This window comes from Phacochoerus africanus, chromosome 1 (genome assembly GCF_016906955.1).
Source record: "Phacochoerus africanus isolate WHEZ1 chromosome 1, ROS_Pafr_v1, whole genome shotgun sequence".
In the NCBI taxonomy this organism is placed as follows: Eukaryota; Metazoa; Chordata; class Mammalia; order Artiodactyla; family Suidae; genus Phacochoerus; species Phacochoerus africanus.
The window spans coordinates 55,927,416-55,945,372 of NC_062544.1; the positions used below are offsets into that span (position 1 = coordinate 55,927,416).

General features: G+C 38.4%; 1 protein-coding gene across 1 annotated transcript in view; it reads left to right on the top strand.

Annotated features, from left to right (window-relative positions):
- Positions 1 to 17,957, top strand: part of RICTOR (RPTOR independent companion of MTOR complex 2) — a 142,185-nt gene that overhangs the window by 114,608 nt on the left and 9,620 nt on the right. The window contains 4 exon segments of the mRNA XM_047766689.1: positions 2,847 to 3,024; positions 3,794 to 3,815; positions 3,818 to 3,877; positions 4,636 to 4,869. Of these exon segments, the coding sequence (XP_047622645.1) occupies positions 2,847 to 3,024; positions 3,794 to 3,815; positions 3,818 to 3,877; positions 4,636 to 4,869 (494 nt within the window).

Below are 17,957 nucleotides of genomic sequence, written 5' to 3' on the forward strand. Positions count from 1 at the left end.
AGCTATAACCGCCAGCCTACACCACAGCCATGGCAACGCAGGATCCAAGCTGCGTCTGCCAGCACGTCTGCCACCTACGCCACCACTCATAGCAATGCGGGATCCTTAACCCAGAGTGAGGCCAGGGATCGAACCCACATCCTCGTGAATCCTAGTCGGGTTCATTAACCACTGAGCCACAAAGGGAACTCACGATAGTTATTTTTTAATGTAATTTTTGGCTCTTACATAACCACATTCTTAAGAAGTTATTAAGCAGTTTTGTTGCAATAATGCTAACAGAAGAGGCTCCTTGTAGCAGATAAAGAATTTCATAAATTATGCAGTAATGTCTTACAGATTATCTGACACCCTCATCCCTCTCAACAGCTCACTAGTATAAATCTCTGTGATGATGTTCACAAATTTTATTCAAAGGAGGGTGTCTGACAGACTTTTAAAATTTGTTGATGTTTATTCCAACAATTTTAGATATCAGATTTTAAGCCTATAGAAGCAACAATTATAAGCTTCTAGTAGGGACACTGTGACAGGAAAGGATAGCTGATAAAATTGGTAGCAAAGAAGGAATCTTTAATACTATAATAAAATATTTGAAAACTCATAGACTACAACAGCTTAGTAGCATTCAACCAGGGACAGTAAATAAAATAGCACACCAAAATAAGCAGTAAGGATACACCATCTTATATATAGCTCAGTATAATAACCAAGTGCTGTTAACTGTGAACCATCCAGTTAGGGTTATTTTGTCTCATTGAAGCAGGCATTTTTATCTAAATTGATTTAAGCATAGATAAAAAGTTTTAGTGCTTAAATATTCATTAGAATAAACTAGAAAAGATGGCCATCTCAAATAACTATTCCCTAATCAGTCTGGGTTCTTAGCACATTATTTACTGTTTTCTCTGTTAGAACAAGAGAAGGATATTTAGGAATTTTACTCCTGGAGTAAAAACATAGAATATTAGTAGGTGTTTTTAATTTCTTGGGAAGAGACAAAAGGCAGTCAAGAGAAATAGGAATAGCTATACAAAGGCATGAAGACTTAATGAAAATCTCACGTTCATCTAACCTTTCACTTATTCTTCAAACTGTGAAGAATCACAGTTTGAATCAGTATTGTGAATCAAGTTCCATGGAGGAAAAACTTGCGCGAACATTAATTTTTGTATTCCTACTTCTTTCTTTGGTTAGTTCAGAAAAAATACAAATGTATTTTAAAACAATAGTTGAAATCTATGCTGAGAAGATGTTTTTGTTGTTTCTTTATTAAATTAGAAGAGTAGTTATACTCATACCTGTGTTATAACAGCATGAATCCAGCAGTCTTAAAAACCATATCTTACTGAGATATTTCCTTGTATAGCAGAAAAAATACTGAAGAAGGGATCCTTAATCTTGAGTTCTAATCCTGGCATTGGGTGAAGGAACTTGGAAAAAGTTCCATAAATTTTGCCATGATGTCTCATCCACTTGAAGTTCAAAAGTTTTGCAAATCTTATTAAATCTAGAACAAAGCCAGGTCAAACCGAAGTCATTGCAGTGACAACATTGGATCCTTAACCCACTGCGCCACAGGGGAACTCCTTCTGTTATAAATCTGTATAGTAAAATTCATGAATTTTGAAGCATGTAGGCCTCAATTGCCTCGTCTAGTGGAGATTGGACTAAATCAGTGGTTTTTAAGCTCTTTTTAAATGTTACTTCTTAATATAAGTAGAGAATATGGGAATATATGAAATATATATGGAAATGTATATTTTTATATGTGGGAATGTGTAAAAATGGAGCTACTCAGGTTGAAATGGGTGTTGTGAAGGCAGTTAATTCAATAATTTCCCTTTCACTCCAGTAGTCTTTGCAGAGTTTTATGGAATCAGAGAGGTATGACAGTAAAATTTAAAAACTACTGACCTATTTTATAAAATTTACAAATTTAAATTATGTGTGGTTTTTAGGTGAAAATTAGTGGAAAGTAGGAATGGTTTTTGCTATGATCATTTTTGTAGCTTTCTATTTATGAAGTATTTACATGCTTTTCAAGATCTTCATTTTAATTTCAGGCTATATTATTACATTTCAAATGACTTGAGTTTTCAACTGGCAACGTGCATATACTGTGAAACTTTGTGTAATGCTTTGTACATACAACGCAGGTGTATAGAAATATTTTATCATGTCTGTTGCGTGAATATGACTTTATGTGAAAAGTGTATCTTATGGAAATATCAATATCTGTATTGCAGAATCACTGATGAGAATGCATTGAGGAAAAATATCTCTGCTTTATAAAATCTATCTCTTGTAATAGTTCTATATAATACCTTTCTTATTGTTTTGTGTCTGTCTTTGTGTTACAAAATCTTATGCTGATAAAGCATTACAGTACCTACCACACAAAGAATAAGTGATCATTCTTATTTTAATGAAAGTTATGTTAAATAGAGATAGTTGATGTGCCCTTAGTTGTATGATAGCAAATCTAGCAGTCTCAGTGAAGGTCATCCTTAGATAACAGCTCTGACTTCTGAGGTCAGTTTTTTGTTTTGTTTTATTTCTGGATGTTGAAAGTTATCTTTAATTGCTCACCTTTTCACTTTCACCTGGGAGACCATACAGTTGTTTTTGATCAACAGTCAACATTACATAATGGCCTTTTATATATCAATTTATAAGAGATAAATATTTCCAATTATTTATAATGTTCTCAGTAAACAAGATGGCAGTGTTTAGTACTTGACTGGCTTCCTCTTTTTTATGAAGGTATGAAAATAAACTAATTTCTTTATATGATTGATATTACAAATCAAGAAACTAATGCAGTTTTTTTAATGGCATTATAGGTTCATGAAAGCTTTAAGTTATGCTTCGTTAGATAAAGAAGATTTATTAAGTCCTATTAACCAAAATACCCTGCAGCGATCTTCCTCTGTGAGGTCCATGGTGTCCAGTGCGACTTACGGTAGCTCAGATGACTATATTGGTCTTGCCCTTCCAGTAGACATCAATGATATATTCCAGGTATCATAAATTCTGTTTTCTTGTGAGTTGGTTTACTGTTTTTTCATATTCTATAACTGCTTACTAGAAATTATAATCTAGAGTGAAATTATAACTTGGGGGAAAGCGATTTTTTTTTAAGGTAGTTTTATTTAAAGAAATTTTGTGATGAAAATTATTTCACTTTTCTCAACTATTCTACACTCTTATTTAGCATCTCTAGGTCCTCAGAACACTATCCTCTTCTTCTCTTATCATACTAAAACAGTATCTTGTTTCTCTATCAGTCTGTTCTCTGTAGCAAATTTTAGTTCCTGGTTTTGCTTTTTAGTTACATTTGAGTTATTACTTGTTGGTTTTTTAAATTGAGATGTAATTGACACATAACACTGTGTAAGTTTGAAATGTATGATGTACACATTATTTTATGTAATCCTTAATTCCGTTTATCCCATACATGGCAGCCACTTGTGGTAGTCCCATAAAAACTCAGAAATCTCTAGATGAGAGATAGTACTGAAGAATACACATTTATTTAGAAGTCTAAAGACATTCCAGATAAATAATTGTTTTAATATCCACTTAAATCATCAAGAATAAATAAGACTTTAAAGGTTTTATGCTATTCTGTCAAATTTTGACTTGATTTAACCCTCTTCAGTAATCTTATGATTACAAGTTCATGTGGTATAGTAATTCAGTTTAAATTATATTTCATTTAATTGTACTAACATTCATAAAGTGAATTTCTTTTTATAATAGGACTTACCATGATTTATGTCTATTTTAGGTAAAGGATATTCCCTATTTTCAGACAAAAACATACCTCCACATGATGATCGAGGTGCAAGAGTATTTGCCCATGATGCAGGAGGTAACATATGGTTTTTTTTCTCCTCTATATTAAAAAGAAAATTCTTCTCAGTAGGATGACACTCAAAATTCAGGTATACTTACTTTTGGATCAGCTTTAAAAAAATATAAGCAAAACAGTTGAGTACATTTAACATTAAACCACAGTATTTTTGTTGTGTGTGTGGAGAACTTAGGAAACAACTAAGTACCTAGCTTCTCAAAAGGACAAAAACCAAATGAAGTGCTTCTGTTTTAAACAAATAAATAATACATAAAAAAATTATAATACCCTCATATGTCTAAGAAACAGCTGTTTGGAGGAAGACGAAGAAAAATGTGCTTATACAGTACAGGATGTCTCTTTATTATGAGAGATCCTGTACTGTATAAGTATTTTCATTGATACATGCATATCAGCCACAGACTTAAAGCTTTATAATCGTGATTTTTTTTTCTTAACAAGGACCTCTTTAGACTCCAAATTACTACTTTTCTTTATGCAAATACTGAGAGTAATTGAAATGATGCCTTAATTGTATAATCTTTTTTTATTTTGTTTTTAAAACATCATCTTAAAGTAATATAAACATATCTGCTGTTTAAAACAAATTACCTTTTTTTCTCCCCAGTTAAGATTAGATTTGAAGTCCTTGAAAGAGTTCTGGTTTTCTTTCCTACTTTTCCTTCTTTAAAATTTCGTGTAGTTTAAGGCACCTTGAACCATGTGTCATTGATACTTTCTTCATCAGATTATGTTTTATATTTACTTATGCACAGGTCTTCCATCTGGAACTGGAGGTCTTGTAAAAAACTCTTTTCACTTGCTACGGCAGCAGATGAGTCTTACGGAAATAATGAATTCAATCCATTCAGATGCTTCTCTGTTTTTAGAAAGTACAGAAGACACTGGACTACAGGAACATACAGACGATAACTGCCTTTATTGTGTCTGTATTGAAATTCTGGGTTTCCAGCCCAGTAACCAACTGAGTGCAATTTGTAGTCATTCAGGTGAGTGATTATGTCCTTCTAGATGAATCCAACTGAATTTGAATCTTCTCTAGTCACAAGTCCTCTCTCAGCCCTGTTAATCATCCCAACTCCATTCTCACTACATTGCACTTAGTTCAATCACTTAGCATCTCCCTTTTGGAGCGTTAGTGTTTCAGTCTTCAATTTTGGCCCTTTCCAATTCATCTCCTATACATTGCCTGGGATATCTGTTGCCAGTTCTTTACTGATTATTCATGTCCAGCATACAAGACTCTATAAGTGATCTTTCTGTTGTCTTTTGCACCATTCTCCTGTCTTATAATTGATTTACCATTACTGACATAATGTTTTTGAACAGACTGTGTTCTTTTTTATGATTCTAGGCATGAAAAATGTGTTTTCCCTGCTGTTCCCTCTTACACCCTCCCTTCTCACACACATGCAAGCTAACACACAGACACAGTCCATTTGGCAAGCCCATCTCATCCTCAATTTTATCTCCAAAGCTTTCTCTCATCCTCTTAGTCAGATGTTGACACTTCTTTTCTTCATTTTCATTGCCCTTTGTACATAGATTTATTGTGATAATATATTACTTAGTTATTTTTTAGTTCCTTCAGGGTATATGGTCTTTTGCATCTTTTCATTTTTATCTTTCCAAACCTAGCTGCATACTGCTTTATACACTAGGCACTCAATATGTTTTTGGTGAGGGAGTAAATAAATCAGATCCAGGTGCAAGTCACATATATTAGCTATTTCAAATTAGTATATGTGTGTTTAAAGTATTGTTATAGTACTTTTTTTGGTGAATATCATTTAGACACCCTCAGAAAAAACTAATGATAAGAAGTCCTCTGGCTTATTCATCCAGATTTCTCCTTGGTATTCTGATTCAGAGCGTCCCAGCTGATGGGTGGCAGCACACCAATGAACCACAAGTAGGACATGGATGTGCTGAGATATTAATCCCCTCAGTGCCTTCATGCACCGGTTGGGTTTGGGTTTGACAGATCCTTGGACTAGGCTCTTCTCTTCATGAATAGTTCTGTCCAGGAACCTAGCATGCTGTAATTATTGTCATTTTCTGGGAGTGAAAGGTTTGGGCAGTATTCAGATGTATTGTACACAGTGATGAAGATGCTGTTTTAAATCATTTGTCTACACATTGTGATATTTTAGTTATTGCAAGTTCTGTTTCTTCATTTACTCATCAGCAAATACTTATGAAGCACTTAATATGGAGTTTTGCTATACCCTTTTTTTTAATTTTTGGTCCTTTTTGTCTTCATATGGCTGCACGCATGGCATATGGAGGTTCCCAGGCTAAGGGTCTAATCAAATCTGCTGCCGCTGGCCTATGCCAGAGCCATAGCAACGCCAGATCTGAGCTGCATCTGCAACCTACACCACAGCTCAAGACAATGCCAGATCCTTAACCCACTGAGTGAGACCAGGGATCAAACATGCAACCTCATGATTCTTAGTTGGATTCACTGCGCCATGATGGGAAATCTTGCTATACTCTTTTCTCTTTATTTATCAAACGAAAAACAGGAAAACCAGCCCCCTAGTTACCCAGTCACAAGACAGTCCCAGCTACTTCTAATCCACTTGTGGTCTCTAACTGGGCTGGTAAGTGGAGGAAGATGTGCTGCAGTCAGCAAGACTCTCACCTTGGCACAATCATTGGAGCCCCTTGGCTTGTTACTCTCATGATGTGAAGTGTTAGATTGGGGAGCAGAAGGAGGAGAATAACTCTTAATTGGGAAATGATTACAATTTACCACTGATGTTCCTCTCAGAGGTGTGAAGGGAGGGAGGCTAATTGTTAAAGTCACTGTACCTTTACTCATTCATGCATCCAACGTACTATTATGCCACTACTGTGGGTTAGGCATTAAACTAGATGCTAGTGAAACGATTGTGAGAGGAAAAAAAATTTAAAAAGGCACTATTCTTACACTCTTTGAGCTGTAGTGCAGTAGGAAAGGAACTGGATAGATTGATCACTAGATTAATCAATCAGTACACAAATAAATTACTATATTTGTTGGAGTTCCTGTAGTGACACAGCAGAAACTAATCCGACTAGGAACCATGAGGTTGCAGGTTCAATCCCTGGCCTTGCTCAGTGGGTTAACGATCTGGCGTTGCCGTGAGCTGTGGTGTAGGTTGCAGATGCAGCTCAGATCTGGCATTGGTGTGGCTGTGGTGTAGGCTGGCAGCTTAGCTCTAATTAGACCCCTAGGCTGGGAACCTCCATGTGCCATGGGTACTGCCCTAAAAAGACAAAAATACAAAAATATATATATATTTGTAACAAGTGCCATCAAGAATGTGTTTGTAGTATTAGCAAAGGAATATAACCAAGCAGGCAGATCAAAGGAGAAACTTCTGAAGAATTACTATTGAGCTGTGGTCAAAAGAATGAATAGGAGTTCCTGTCGTGGCGCAATGGTTAACGAATCCGACTAGGAACCATGAGGTTTCGGGTTCGGTCCCTGCCCTTGCTCAGTGGGTTAACAATCCGGCGTTGCCGTGAGCTGTGGTGTAGGTTGCAGACGCGGCTCGGATCCCGCGTTGCTGTGGCTCTGGCGTAGGCCGGTGGCTACAGCTCCGATTAAACCCCTAGCCTGGGAACCTCCATATGCCGCAGGAGCGGCCCAAGAAATAGCAACAACAACAACAACAACAACAACAACAAAAAAAAAAAAGACAAAAAAAAAAGAATGAATAGTAGCTAAGTGAAGATTAGAGTGTAGAGAATTTTAAGACAAAGGAAGTAGCATGATAAAGGTCTTCTTTGGTGGGAGCAAACATGGGAAGTAGAAGGGACTAAAATGACCCATTTGAATGGAGCCCAGAAAGCAAAGGGAGAAGGAGATGGAGGATCAGCCTAGAAAAATAGGTAGAGACCAGGTTCTGCAGAGCATTTCCTACCCAGAGTGTGGTCAGTAGACCAGCAGCAGCAGCATCCTTGAGTGTTTGTTAGAGATGCAGAGTCTCAAACTCTGCCCCACACAGAGAATCAGAATCTGCATTTTATTCACGTACATGTTACTGTTTGAGAAGCACTGCTGTTGGCCATATTAAGGACTTTGTGAGTCAGAAATGAGACATCTTTATTATTAATGGCAGATAACTAAAAATAGTCCATCTACTATTTAATGATCATTTTATTATTATTTTTTACGTTTGTGGGAAATTTTTTTTAATAATGATTTTTATTTTTTCCATTATAGCTGGTTTACAGTGTTCTGTCAATTATCTGCTGTACGCAAGGTGACCCAATCTCACATACATGTATACATTCTTTTTTTCTCACATTATCATGCTCCATCACAAGTGACCATGGTTCCCAGTGCTATACAGCAGGATCTCATTGCTTATCCATTCCAAAGGCAATAGTTTGCATCTATTAACCGCAAACTCCCAATCCCTCCTACTCCCTCCCACTCCCCCTTGGCAACCGTAAGTCTGTTCTTCAAGTCCACGATTTTCTTTTCTGTGGAAAGGTTCATTTGTGCCATATATTAGATTCCAGATATAAGTGATATTATATGGTATTTGTCTTTCTGACTTCACTTAGTATGAGAGTCTTTAGTGCCACCTATGTTACTGCAAATGGCATTATTTTGTGCTTTTTTATAGCTGAGTAGTGTTCCATTGTGTCTATATACCAGATCTTCTTAACCCAGTCATTTGTTGATGGACATTAGGTTGTTTCCATGTCTTGGCTGGTTTGAACAGTGCTGCAGTGAACATGCGAGTGCATGTGTCTTTTTCAAGGAAAGTTTGTCCAGGTATATGCCCAAGAGTGGGATTGCTGGGTCATATGGTAGTTCCATAGTGGTTGTACTACATTCCCACCAGCAGTGCAGGAGGATTCCCTTTTCTCCACATCCTCTCCAGCATTTGTTATTTGTGGACTTACTAATGATGGCCATTCTGACTGGTGTGAGGTGGTAGCTCATGGTAGTTTTGATTTGCATTTCTCTAATAATCAGGGATGTTGAACATTTTTTCATGTGCTTGTTGTCCATCTGTATATCTTTTTGGGAGAAATGTCTATTCAGGTCTTTTGCTCATTTTTCAATTAGGTTGTTGGCTTTTTTGCTGTTGAGTAGTATAAATTGTTTGTATATTTTAGAGATTAAGCCCTTGTCAGTTGCATTGCTTGAAACTATTTTCTCCCATTCTGTAAGTTGTCTTTTTTTTTTTTTTAAATGATTTCCTTTGCTGTGCAAAAGCTTGTCAGTTTGATTAGGTTCCATTGGTTTATTTTTGCTTTTATTTCTATTGCTTTGGGAGACATTTGTACAGTTGATGTCAGAGAATGTTTTGCCTATGTTCTCCTCTAGGAGTTTGATGATATTTTGTCTTATGTTTAAGTGTTTAAGCCATTTCGAATTTATTTTGGTGCATGGTGTGAGGGCATGTTCCAGTTTCATTGATTTACATGCAGCTATCCAGTTTTCCCAGCACCACTTCCTGAAAAGACTGTCTTTTTCCCATTTTATATTCTTACCTCCTTTGTCGAAGATTAATTGACTGTGTCTGGGTTTATTTATGGGTTCTCTATTTTGTTCCGTTGGTCTGTATGTCTGTTTTGGTACTGGTACCACACTGTCTTGATGACTGTGGCTTTGTAATATTGCCTGAAGTCTGGGAGAGTTATGCCTCCTGCTTGGTTTTTTGTTCCTCAGGATTGCTTTGTCAATTCTGGGTCTTTTGTGGTTCCATATAAATATTTGGATTGTTTATTCTAGTTATGTGAAAAATGTCATGGGTGATTTGATAGGGATTGCATTGAATGTGTAGATTGCTTTGGGTAATATGGCCATTTTTACGATATTAATTTTTCCAAGCCAGGAACATGGAATATCTTTCCATTTCTTTGAATCTTCTTTAATTTCCTTGATTAATGTTATATAGTTCTCAGCATATAAATCTTCACCTCCTTGGTCAGGTTTATTCACAGGTATTTGATTTTTTGGGGGTACAATTTTAAAAGGTATTGTATTTTTGTATTGCTTTTCTAATATTTCATTGTTAGTATACAGAAATGCAACTGATTAATCTTATATCCTGCTACTTTGCTGAATTTGTTGATCAGTTCAAGCAATTTTGGGATTGAGTCCTTAGGGTTTTCTATATATAGTATCATGTCATTTGCACATAGTAACAGTTTTACCTCTTTTCTTCCAATTTATTTATTTTGTGTGTCTGATTGCTGTGGCTAGGACTTCCAATACTATGTTAAATAACAGTGGTGAGAGTGAGCATCCTTGTCTTGTTCCAGATTTTAGTGGGAAGGCTTTCAGCTTTTCTCTATGGAGTATTATATTTGCTGTGGGTTTGTCATAAGTGGCTTTTATTATGTTAAAGTATGTTCCCTCTATATCTGCTTGGGTAAAAGTTTTTATCATGAATGGATGTTGGACTTTGTCAAGTGCTTTTTCTGCATCTATTGAGATGATCATGTGGTTTTAACTTTTCTTTTGTTAATGTGGTGTATGATGTTGATTGATTTGTGAATGTTGAATCATCCATGTGAACCTGGGATGAATCCCACTTGGTCGTGATGTATGATCTTTTTGATGTGTTGTTGGATTCAGTTGGCTAAAATTTTGTTAAGAATTTTTGCATCTGTATTCATCAAAGATATTGGCCTATAGTTTTCTTTTTTGGTGGTATCTTTGTCTGGTTTTGGTATTAGGGTGATAGAATGTCTTTGGGAGTGTTCCTTCGTCTTCAACCTTTTGGAAAAGTTTAAGGAGGATGGGTATAAGTTCCTCTTTGTATGTTTGGTAGAATTCACCTGTGAAGCCATCTGGTCCTGGACTTTTGTTTGTAGGGAGTGTTTTTATTACATATTCAATTTCATTTCTAGTGATTGTTCTGTTCATTTGATCTCTTTCTTCTTGATTCAGTTTTGGCAGGCTGTAAGTCTTTAGAAAGTTGTCCATTTCTTCTAGGTTGTCAAATTTGTTGGCATACAGTTGTTCATAGTATTATGTCTTTTTGTATTTCTGCAGTATCCATTGTGATTTCTCCTTTTTCATTCTTACTTTGTTTTTTTGGGTGTTTTCTCTCCTCTTTTTGATGAGTCTGGCCAGAGGTTTGTCAATTTTGTTACCTTTTGTTACCAAAGAACCAGCTCTTGGTTTTATTGGTTTTTTTCTATTGTTTTTTGAATCTCTATTTTATTGATTTCCTCTTTGATCTTTATGATTTCCTTCCTTCTGCTGACTAGGTTTTCTTTTGTTCTTCTTTTTCTAAGTCATTTAGGTGGTGGGTTAAGTTGTCAATTTGAGATTTTTCTTCTTTTTTTGAGGAAGGCTGTATTGCTATGAATTTCCCTCTGAGCACTGCTTTTGTGGCATCCCATAGATTTTGAGTGGTTGTGTCTTCATTATCATTTGTCTTGAGGTATTTTTTAATTTCCTTCTTGATTTCCTCATTGACCCATTGGTTTTTTAGTAGCATGTCTAGTACCATGTAGTTAGTTTTTTCTCATGTCTTTTCTTGTGGTTGATTTCTGTTTTCATGCCATCATGGTCAGAGAAGATACTTGAAATAATTTCTATACTCTTAAATTTGTTGAGGTTAGCTTTGTGCCCCAGTATGTGATCATTCCTTGAGAATGTTCCATGTGCACTTGAGAAGAATGTATACTCTGATTTTTTTGGATGTAATGTCCTAAAAATGTCAATTAAGTCTACCTTTCTGGCCATTGATGTGAGTGGGGTGTTAAAGTCCCCTTCTATTATTGTATTCCCATCAATTTATCCTTTTATGTCTGTTAGTATTTGTAGTAGGTATCTGGGTACTCCTATATTAGGGGCATATATATTGACTATTGTAGTATCCTCTTCTTGAATGAATTCTTTTACCATTAAATAGTGTTCTTCTTTGTCTTTCTTTATCCCCTTCATTTTAAAGTCTGTTTTGTCTGATATGAGTATTGCAACTTCTGCTTTCCTGTCTTGTCCATTGGCATAAAATATCTTTTCCCATCCCCTCACTTTCAATCTCTATAGTGTCCTTTGCCCTAAGGTGAGTCTCTTGTGGACAGCAGGTTTTTTGCTTTTTTATTCAATCTGCCACTCTCTGTCTTTTGATTGGAGTGTTCATTCCATTGACATTTAAGGTAATTATTGATAGATATGTATTTATTGCCATTTTAAACCTTTCTTTCCAGTTGTTTCTATGTTTCTCCTTTCTTCCTTTCTTTTTTTGGTTGGGTGGTTTCTGTTTATGTTATGCTTGAGTACTTTTCTTTTTAGTTTTTTGTGGATGTAATGTTTGGTTTTGATTTTTGGTTGCTCTGTTTTTTAAGTATATTAACCCCTTCTAGTATCTGCTTGCTTTAGCCTGGTAGTCATATAGGTTCAAACACATTATTTAAAAAAAAAAGTCTATATTTTCTTACTTTCCTTCCCCACAGTCTATGATTTTGAAGTCCTTTTTTAACATCTTCATGTTTGTCCTTTTTCCTGTTCCTTGTGTTTATCATCACTTTATTTCCCCTTCTATTTTAAATGATACTCTTGCCAGATAGAGTATTCTAGGCTTCAAATTTTTTCCTTTCAGAACTTTAAATATATCTTGCCACTCCCTTCTGGTCTGTAGTGTTTCTGTAGATAAATTAGCTGATAGGCTATGTGGGTTCCCTTATAATTAAAGCTTTGCTTTTCTCTTGCTGCCTTTAGAATCCTCTCTTTATCTTTAACTTTTGCTGTTTTTATTATAATATGTCTTGCTGTGGGCCTATTTTGGTTCAACTTGTTTGGGGCCCTCTCTACCTCCTGTATGTTGATATCAGTTTCCTTTAGATTTGGAAAGTTTTCATACATAATTTCTTCAAATATATTTTCAATTCCCTTGTCTTTTTCTTCTCCTTCTGGAAATTCCTATTATGCATAGATTGGCCTGCTTTATATTATCCCATAGATCTCTTATATTGCTTTCATGTTTTTTCATTTGGTTTTCTGTCTGCTGTCCTGATTGGGTGATTTTCATTATTCTATCTTCTAAGTCACTAATTTGTTCCTCTGCATTATTCATTCTGCTCCTTAGTGCCTTTAGTTCAGTTTGTGTCTCCACAAGTGAATTTTTTAATTTTTCTATGTTCCTCCTTATATTGTCTAGTTCCTTTCTAAAGGAATCTGCTACTACTGTTCATATCTGCTCTTAATTCCTTGATGTTCAGCCTTAATTTCTTCAGTATTTTCATTATCTCTCTTTTGAACTCAGTGTCTGTCAGACTGCAGAGGTCTGTGTCATTGTTTGCTGCTACATGTGAATTCTCCTGTTCCTTTAACTGGGAATGGTTTTTGAGATTCTTCATTTGCTTATGCTTTTATTTTTCTGTGAGTTTAGGGAAGCCAACCTATAGTTTTGGAGGGCTACTTCTATGCAAGAGCACTCCTTTGTATTTTGTGGGGGGTTACTATTTATTTTTGGCATGGGAGTTTGAATACTTGCTGTCTCTTTCTTTGGCATGAGCAGGCCCTTATCCCCAGGGTGCTGAGGGAGAAGGAGACAATGGATAGGGCTAGTAGTCAGTGCCTGGTTGCTGGATTCTTAACAGTAGCAAGGACCTTCAGGAAGGTGGCGCAGGCTACTCCTAGTTGCAGGGCCCTGGGAAGTGGTAACGAGCCTTAGGCAGATTTACAAGGTGCCCAGAGCATTTGGTAGTGGCAGCAGCAGGGTGTGTGAGTTCCCAAGGGAGTGAGAGCAACAACAGCTAGTGTTCTATTGCACTGCCCTCCTCTGAGGTGATTGGAACCACAAGTGGTACCTGTTCAGGGACCCCTAGAGGTTGCGGGGCACGCCCACCTCTGGAGTCAATGATAACTGTGGTGGTTTGCCCTGGCCACCTGCAGACCATGCAAAGCACCCTGTCTCACTTAGCTCACACAAGAGGTGCTGCACAGGCTGCTCCTAGTTGCAGGATCCTGGGAAGTGACAGAGATCAAGTGTGTGAGCTCTGCCTGGAGCGTTTGGCAGTGGCAGCAGCAGAGCCAGTGTGCTCCAAGGGGTGCAAGAGCAACAACAGGTGGTGTTCGGTCACAAGGCCCTCCTCTGTGGGAGATGATTGGGGCTGCAAATGGTGCCTGTTCACAGACCCCAAGTGGTGGCAGGGCACGCCCACCTCTGGAGTCAGAAATAACTGCAGTAGTTTGCCCCCGCCACCTGTAGACCCTGCAAAGAAGCACTTCATCCTGCTTAGCCCCCACAGGAGCCGCTCCTAGTTGTGGGTTCCTGGGAAGGGATAGTGATCAAGCGTCTGGGCACTGCTCAGAGCATTTGGCAGTGGCAGCTGCAGGGTGGGTGTGTTCTCAGAGGAGTGAGAGCAACAACAGGTGGTGTTCCGTTGCAATGTCCTCCTTTTTGATGCCCTCTGCGGTGGTTGGGGCTGCAGGTGGTTCTTGCTCAGGGATCTTTGGTGGCAGTGGGCCACGCCCCCGCTCTGGAGTCAGAGGTAACTGTCATAGTTTGCCACTGTTACATGCAGACCACGCAAGAAACACCCTGTCCTGCTTAGCCCATGCAGGAGGTACTGAGCCAGCTGCTCCTAGTTGCAGGATCCTGGGAAGGGACAGTGATCAAGTGTCTGGGCACTGCCCAGAGCGTTTGGCAGTGGCAGCTGCAGGGCTGATGTGTTCCCAGAGTAGAGCAACAACGTGTGGTGCTTGGTTGCACTGCCCTCTTTGTTTTTTTGCCAACCTCTGAGGTGACTGAGGCCACAGATGGAGCCCACTTACAGGCCCCCAGTGATGGCAGGCCACACCTCCCTCTGAACTCTGCCACATGTAGATCACGCAAGAGGCACCGTGTCGCACTTAGCCCCCTGCTGCCCTTAGCTCACACAAGAGGTGCCTGGCCACCCATAACCTGCACAAGAAGCGCCCAGTCTCCCATAGCCAGAGCATGTGGCTTCTCACCACCCAGAGCCTGTACCAGAGGCGCCCCGCCCTCTGAGAGCCCATGCAGGTGCGCACACAGGAAGATTCCTACGGTGGTCTTCCCCTTCTCTTGCCCTCCCCAACAATGGAGCCTTGCTTTTCCTGCTGGCACAGACCTCCTCCCAGGTTCCCTCTGCGTTCTACTCCCCAGCCTGTAGCACACCGCTCCTTAGCCTCTCAGGCTGTCCCCACACTGCCAACCCTAGTCATCTCCTGGGGACTTACCTCTGGAGCCTGAGTCTCAGTGCCCAGCCCCCACTCATGCATCTCAGGCCGTGGTGTCCAGGGCAGTGGTGCCAATGATCTGGGGGTTCTCACTCTGCTTTGCCCTCCTCAGTCCAGCTGCTGCGCTTTTCTTGGCAACTTTGAGGTCTCTCTGTCTCGGATGATCTCCCTTTTGGTTAGGTGGCTTCCCAGGATGTGGGTTCCTTTTGTATTTCACAGATGCCTCTCAGGAATGCTACTCCCATCCTGATTCCTTCTCTCTCTCTTTTTCTCTTTTGTTCTGCCCAGTTATGTCAGGAGTTTCTTGCCCTTTTTGGAGGTTTAAGTTCTTCTGCCAGCATTCAGTTGATGTCTGTGCGAGTTGTTTTACATGTAGGTGTGTTTTTTTGATGTGTTTGTGGAAGAAGGTGAGTGTGACCTCTTACTCCTCCACCATCTTGATCCCCTTTTCTATTTAATGATCATTTTAAATGAATACATGACTTGAACACAACACTTTTCATTCTTTAAAACTTTCAGGCATTCCCATTGTGGCTCATTGGTAGTGAACCCAACTAGCATCCATGAGGATTTGGGTTCAATCCTTGGCGCCGCTCAGTGGATCTTAAGGATCTGCTGTGGCTGTGGCTGTGGCATAGGCCAGCAGCTCCAGCTCTGATTCAAACCTCTAGCCTAGGAACTTACATATGCTTCAGGTGTAGCCCTAAAAAGAAGATGAAAAAAAAAACCTTTCAGTCTGGTGGTAGTGTTGGTAGTGCTAGTTCAAAAAATGTTAAAGCTCAGAGGAGAGGCTGTTAAGACATTTCATTTATTCTGTGTCTGCCACCTTCACAGTTGTCTAGGCATCGTATCTTTTAGTGTGAAGGCAAAATGTTGGCCTTTCAAAATTTAGAATTACATGTTTCTTTTGGCTCTGCTTTGTATATACCACCACATTTGCCCTAGTGTAGCTAAATGAACTGAGAGTGGGAAACCTAAATGTGTTAGACCAATACATCTGTGAAAAAGAGACCACTGGGGGGGGGGGCGGAAATCAGCCAAGGGTAATGGCAAGATCATTTTCAATGTCTGGGTTATTAAATTTGACAATATGTAAGGAATGGATAGAAACTACACTGGGGAGAGGAGGGCCCTAAAGAGAAAGTGGTGGTTTTCAAAATTATCGTAGCTCCAAAATCCATGTTTCAGTAGAAAACTATACAGAAGATCAGTGGTATGCAGATGAGGGTGTAAGGGAAACCATGAAAGGGCACTCCATCTACCTGTCCTTGCCTGGGTATAAAATTGGGGGTAGAGGAGGCTAGGAAATGCTAGCATTCTAAGGAACACTGAAGACCACGAATGTAAACATAAGAAAGCAGTGAGTTTGGTGTCTAGAAGACCTAGGCTCAAAGCCAGACTGTTCTGTCTTAGTAGTTCTTTGATCCTCAGCAATCCACTTAATTTCACTGAGCTTTACTTTTTAATTTTTTCTTAAACCTCTAAGTGGAAATAATTATACCCACCTTATGGTGTGGTTTTGGTATTTACTGACATGTGTGATTAGTGTTCAGTAAGCTCTCTGTAAATGGTACATACACTCAATTATTTTATGTTAAAAATAATATTCTTTCATAAATTCTGATGGAATGATCTTACTGTGCTCCTATGGAAAGTCTCCTGTTCATTTCATCTAACATCCCTGCTGCCCAGGAGAATTGGTTATCAAGTGAGTGTATATATATATATAGAGAGAGAGAGAGAGAGCACTCCTCACAGGAATTCTTAATTTTTTTCATAAATAATTATTTCAGGATCTCCCATAAGCTTTTAGGGACTTGACTACTTTCTGGTAGGAAAAATTTGGCTTATGGTGTTTCTGAATTAACCCATATGGAGACATATCTATATCTATCTATATACATATATGCTTGCTTAGAACTTTTTATTCTTTTCAACATATAGTGGCTGGAGCTGGTATCATGCTCAGATACAGGGAGTAAAGAAGTTATCCAGTCCCTTAGAGTCTGGTTGGTCCTATGCTTTTATCATCTCCATTTTTTATTAAACAATAAAATAAAGCTGAGCTCAAATATTGTTAATTAAAAGAGAGGAAACAATAAAAGGAAACAACTAAGGTTAAGAAAGTAAACATCAGGAATTCCCATCGTGGCTCAGTGGTTAACGAATCCGACTAGGAACCCTGGGGTTGCGGGTTCAATCCCTGGCCTTGCTCAGTGGGGTTAAGGATCCAGCATTGCTGTGGCTGTGGTGTAAGCTGGCAGCTACAGCTCCGATTTGACCCCTGGCTTGGGAACCTCCATATGCCGCAGGAGTGGCCCTAGAAAAGGCAAAAAGACACACAAAAATAAATGTCAATCACAGATAAAATGGTTCCGTTTATGGGCATAATGCTTCATTCAAATTAAAAGCAATCTTGAAATAAAATGTCTTGAATAAACGTTCATTGCATTGACTACTTTTTAAGAGAAGATTGAAAAAAAGGTCCCTAGAGGTAAATTTCATCAACCTAGTATCCATGGTTTTGCTTTCAGCAGAGTCATAGACATTTTATTCCATGCAGAAGAAGTTGGAACTAGCTATTCCTTTCCCAATTTCAGGAATCTTTGATTCTCCTTCTCCTAGAATATACACACTTATAAATAATGCCATTATTCTACCAACATGTTTTTTTAAGTATCCATTTAGCACACGTAATTATTTCACTTAAAAATTTATTCGTATGGTTACACACACAAAAATACCCCATGTAGTAAGAGCCTTATTTTGGGGGATGCACTGGGAGTGTGGGATGGAAATACTATAAAACTGGATTGTGATGGTCATTGTACAACTGTAAATGTAATAAATGTAAAACAATGAAAAAAAAATTTTTTTCCCTGTCTTTTTGCCACTTCTTGCCGC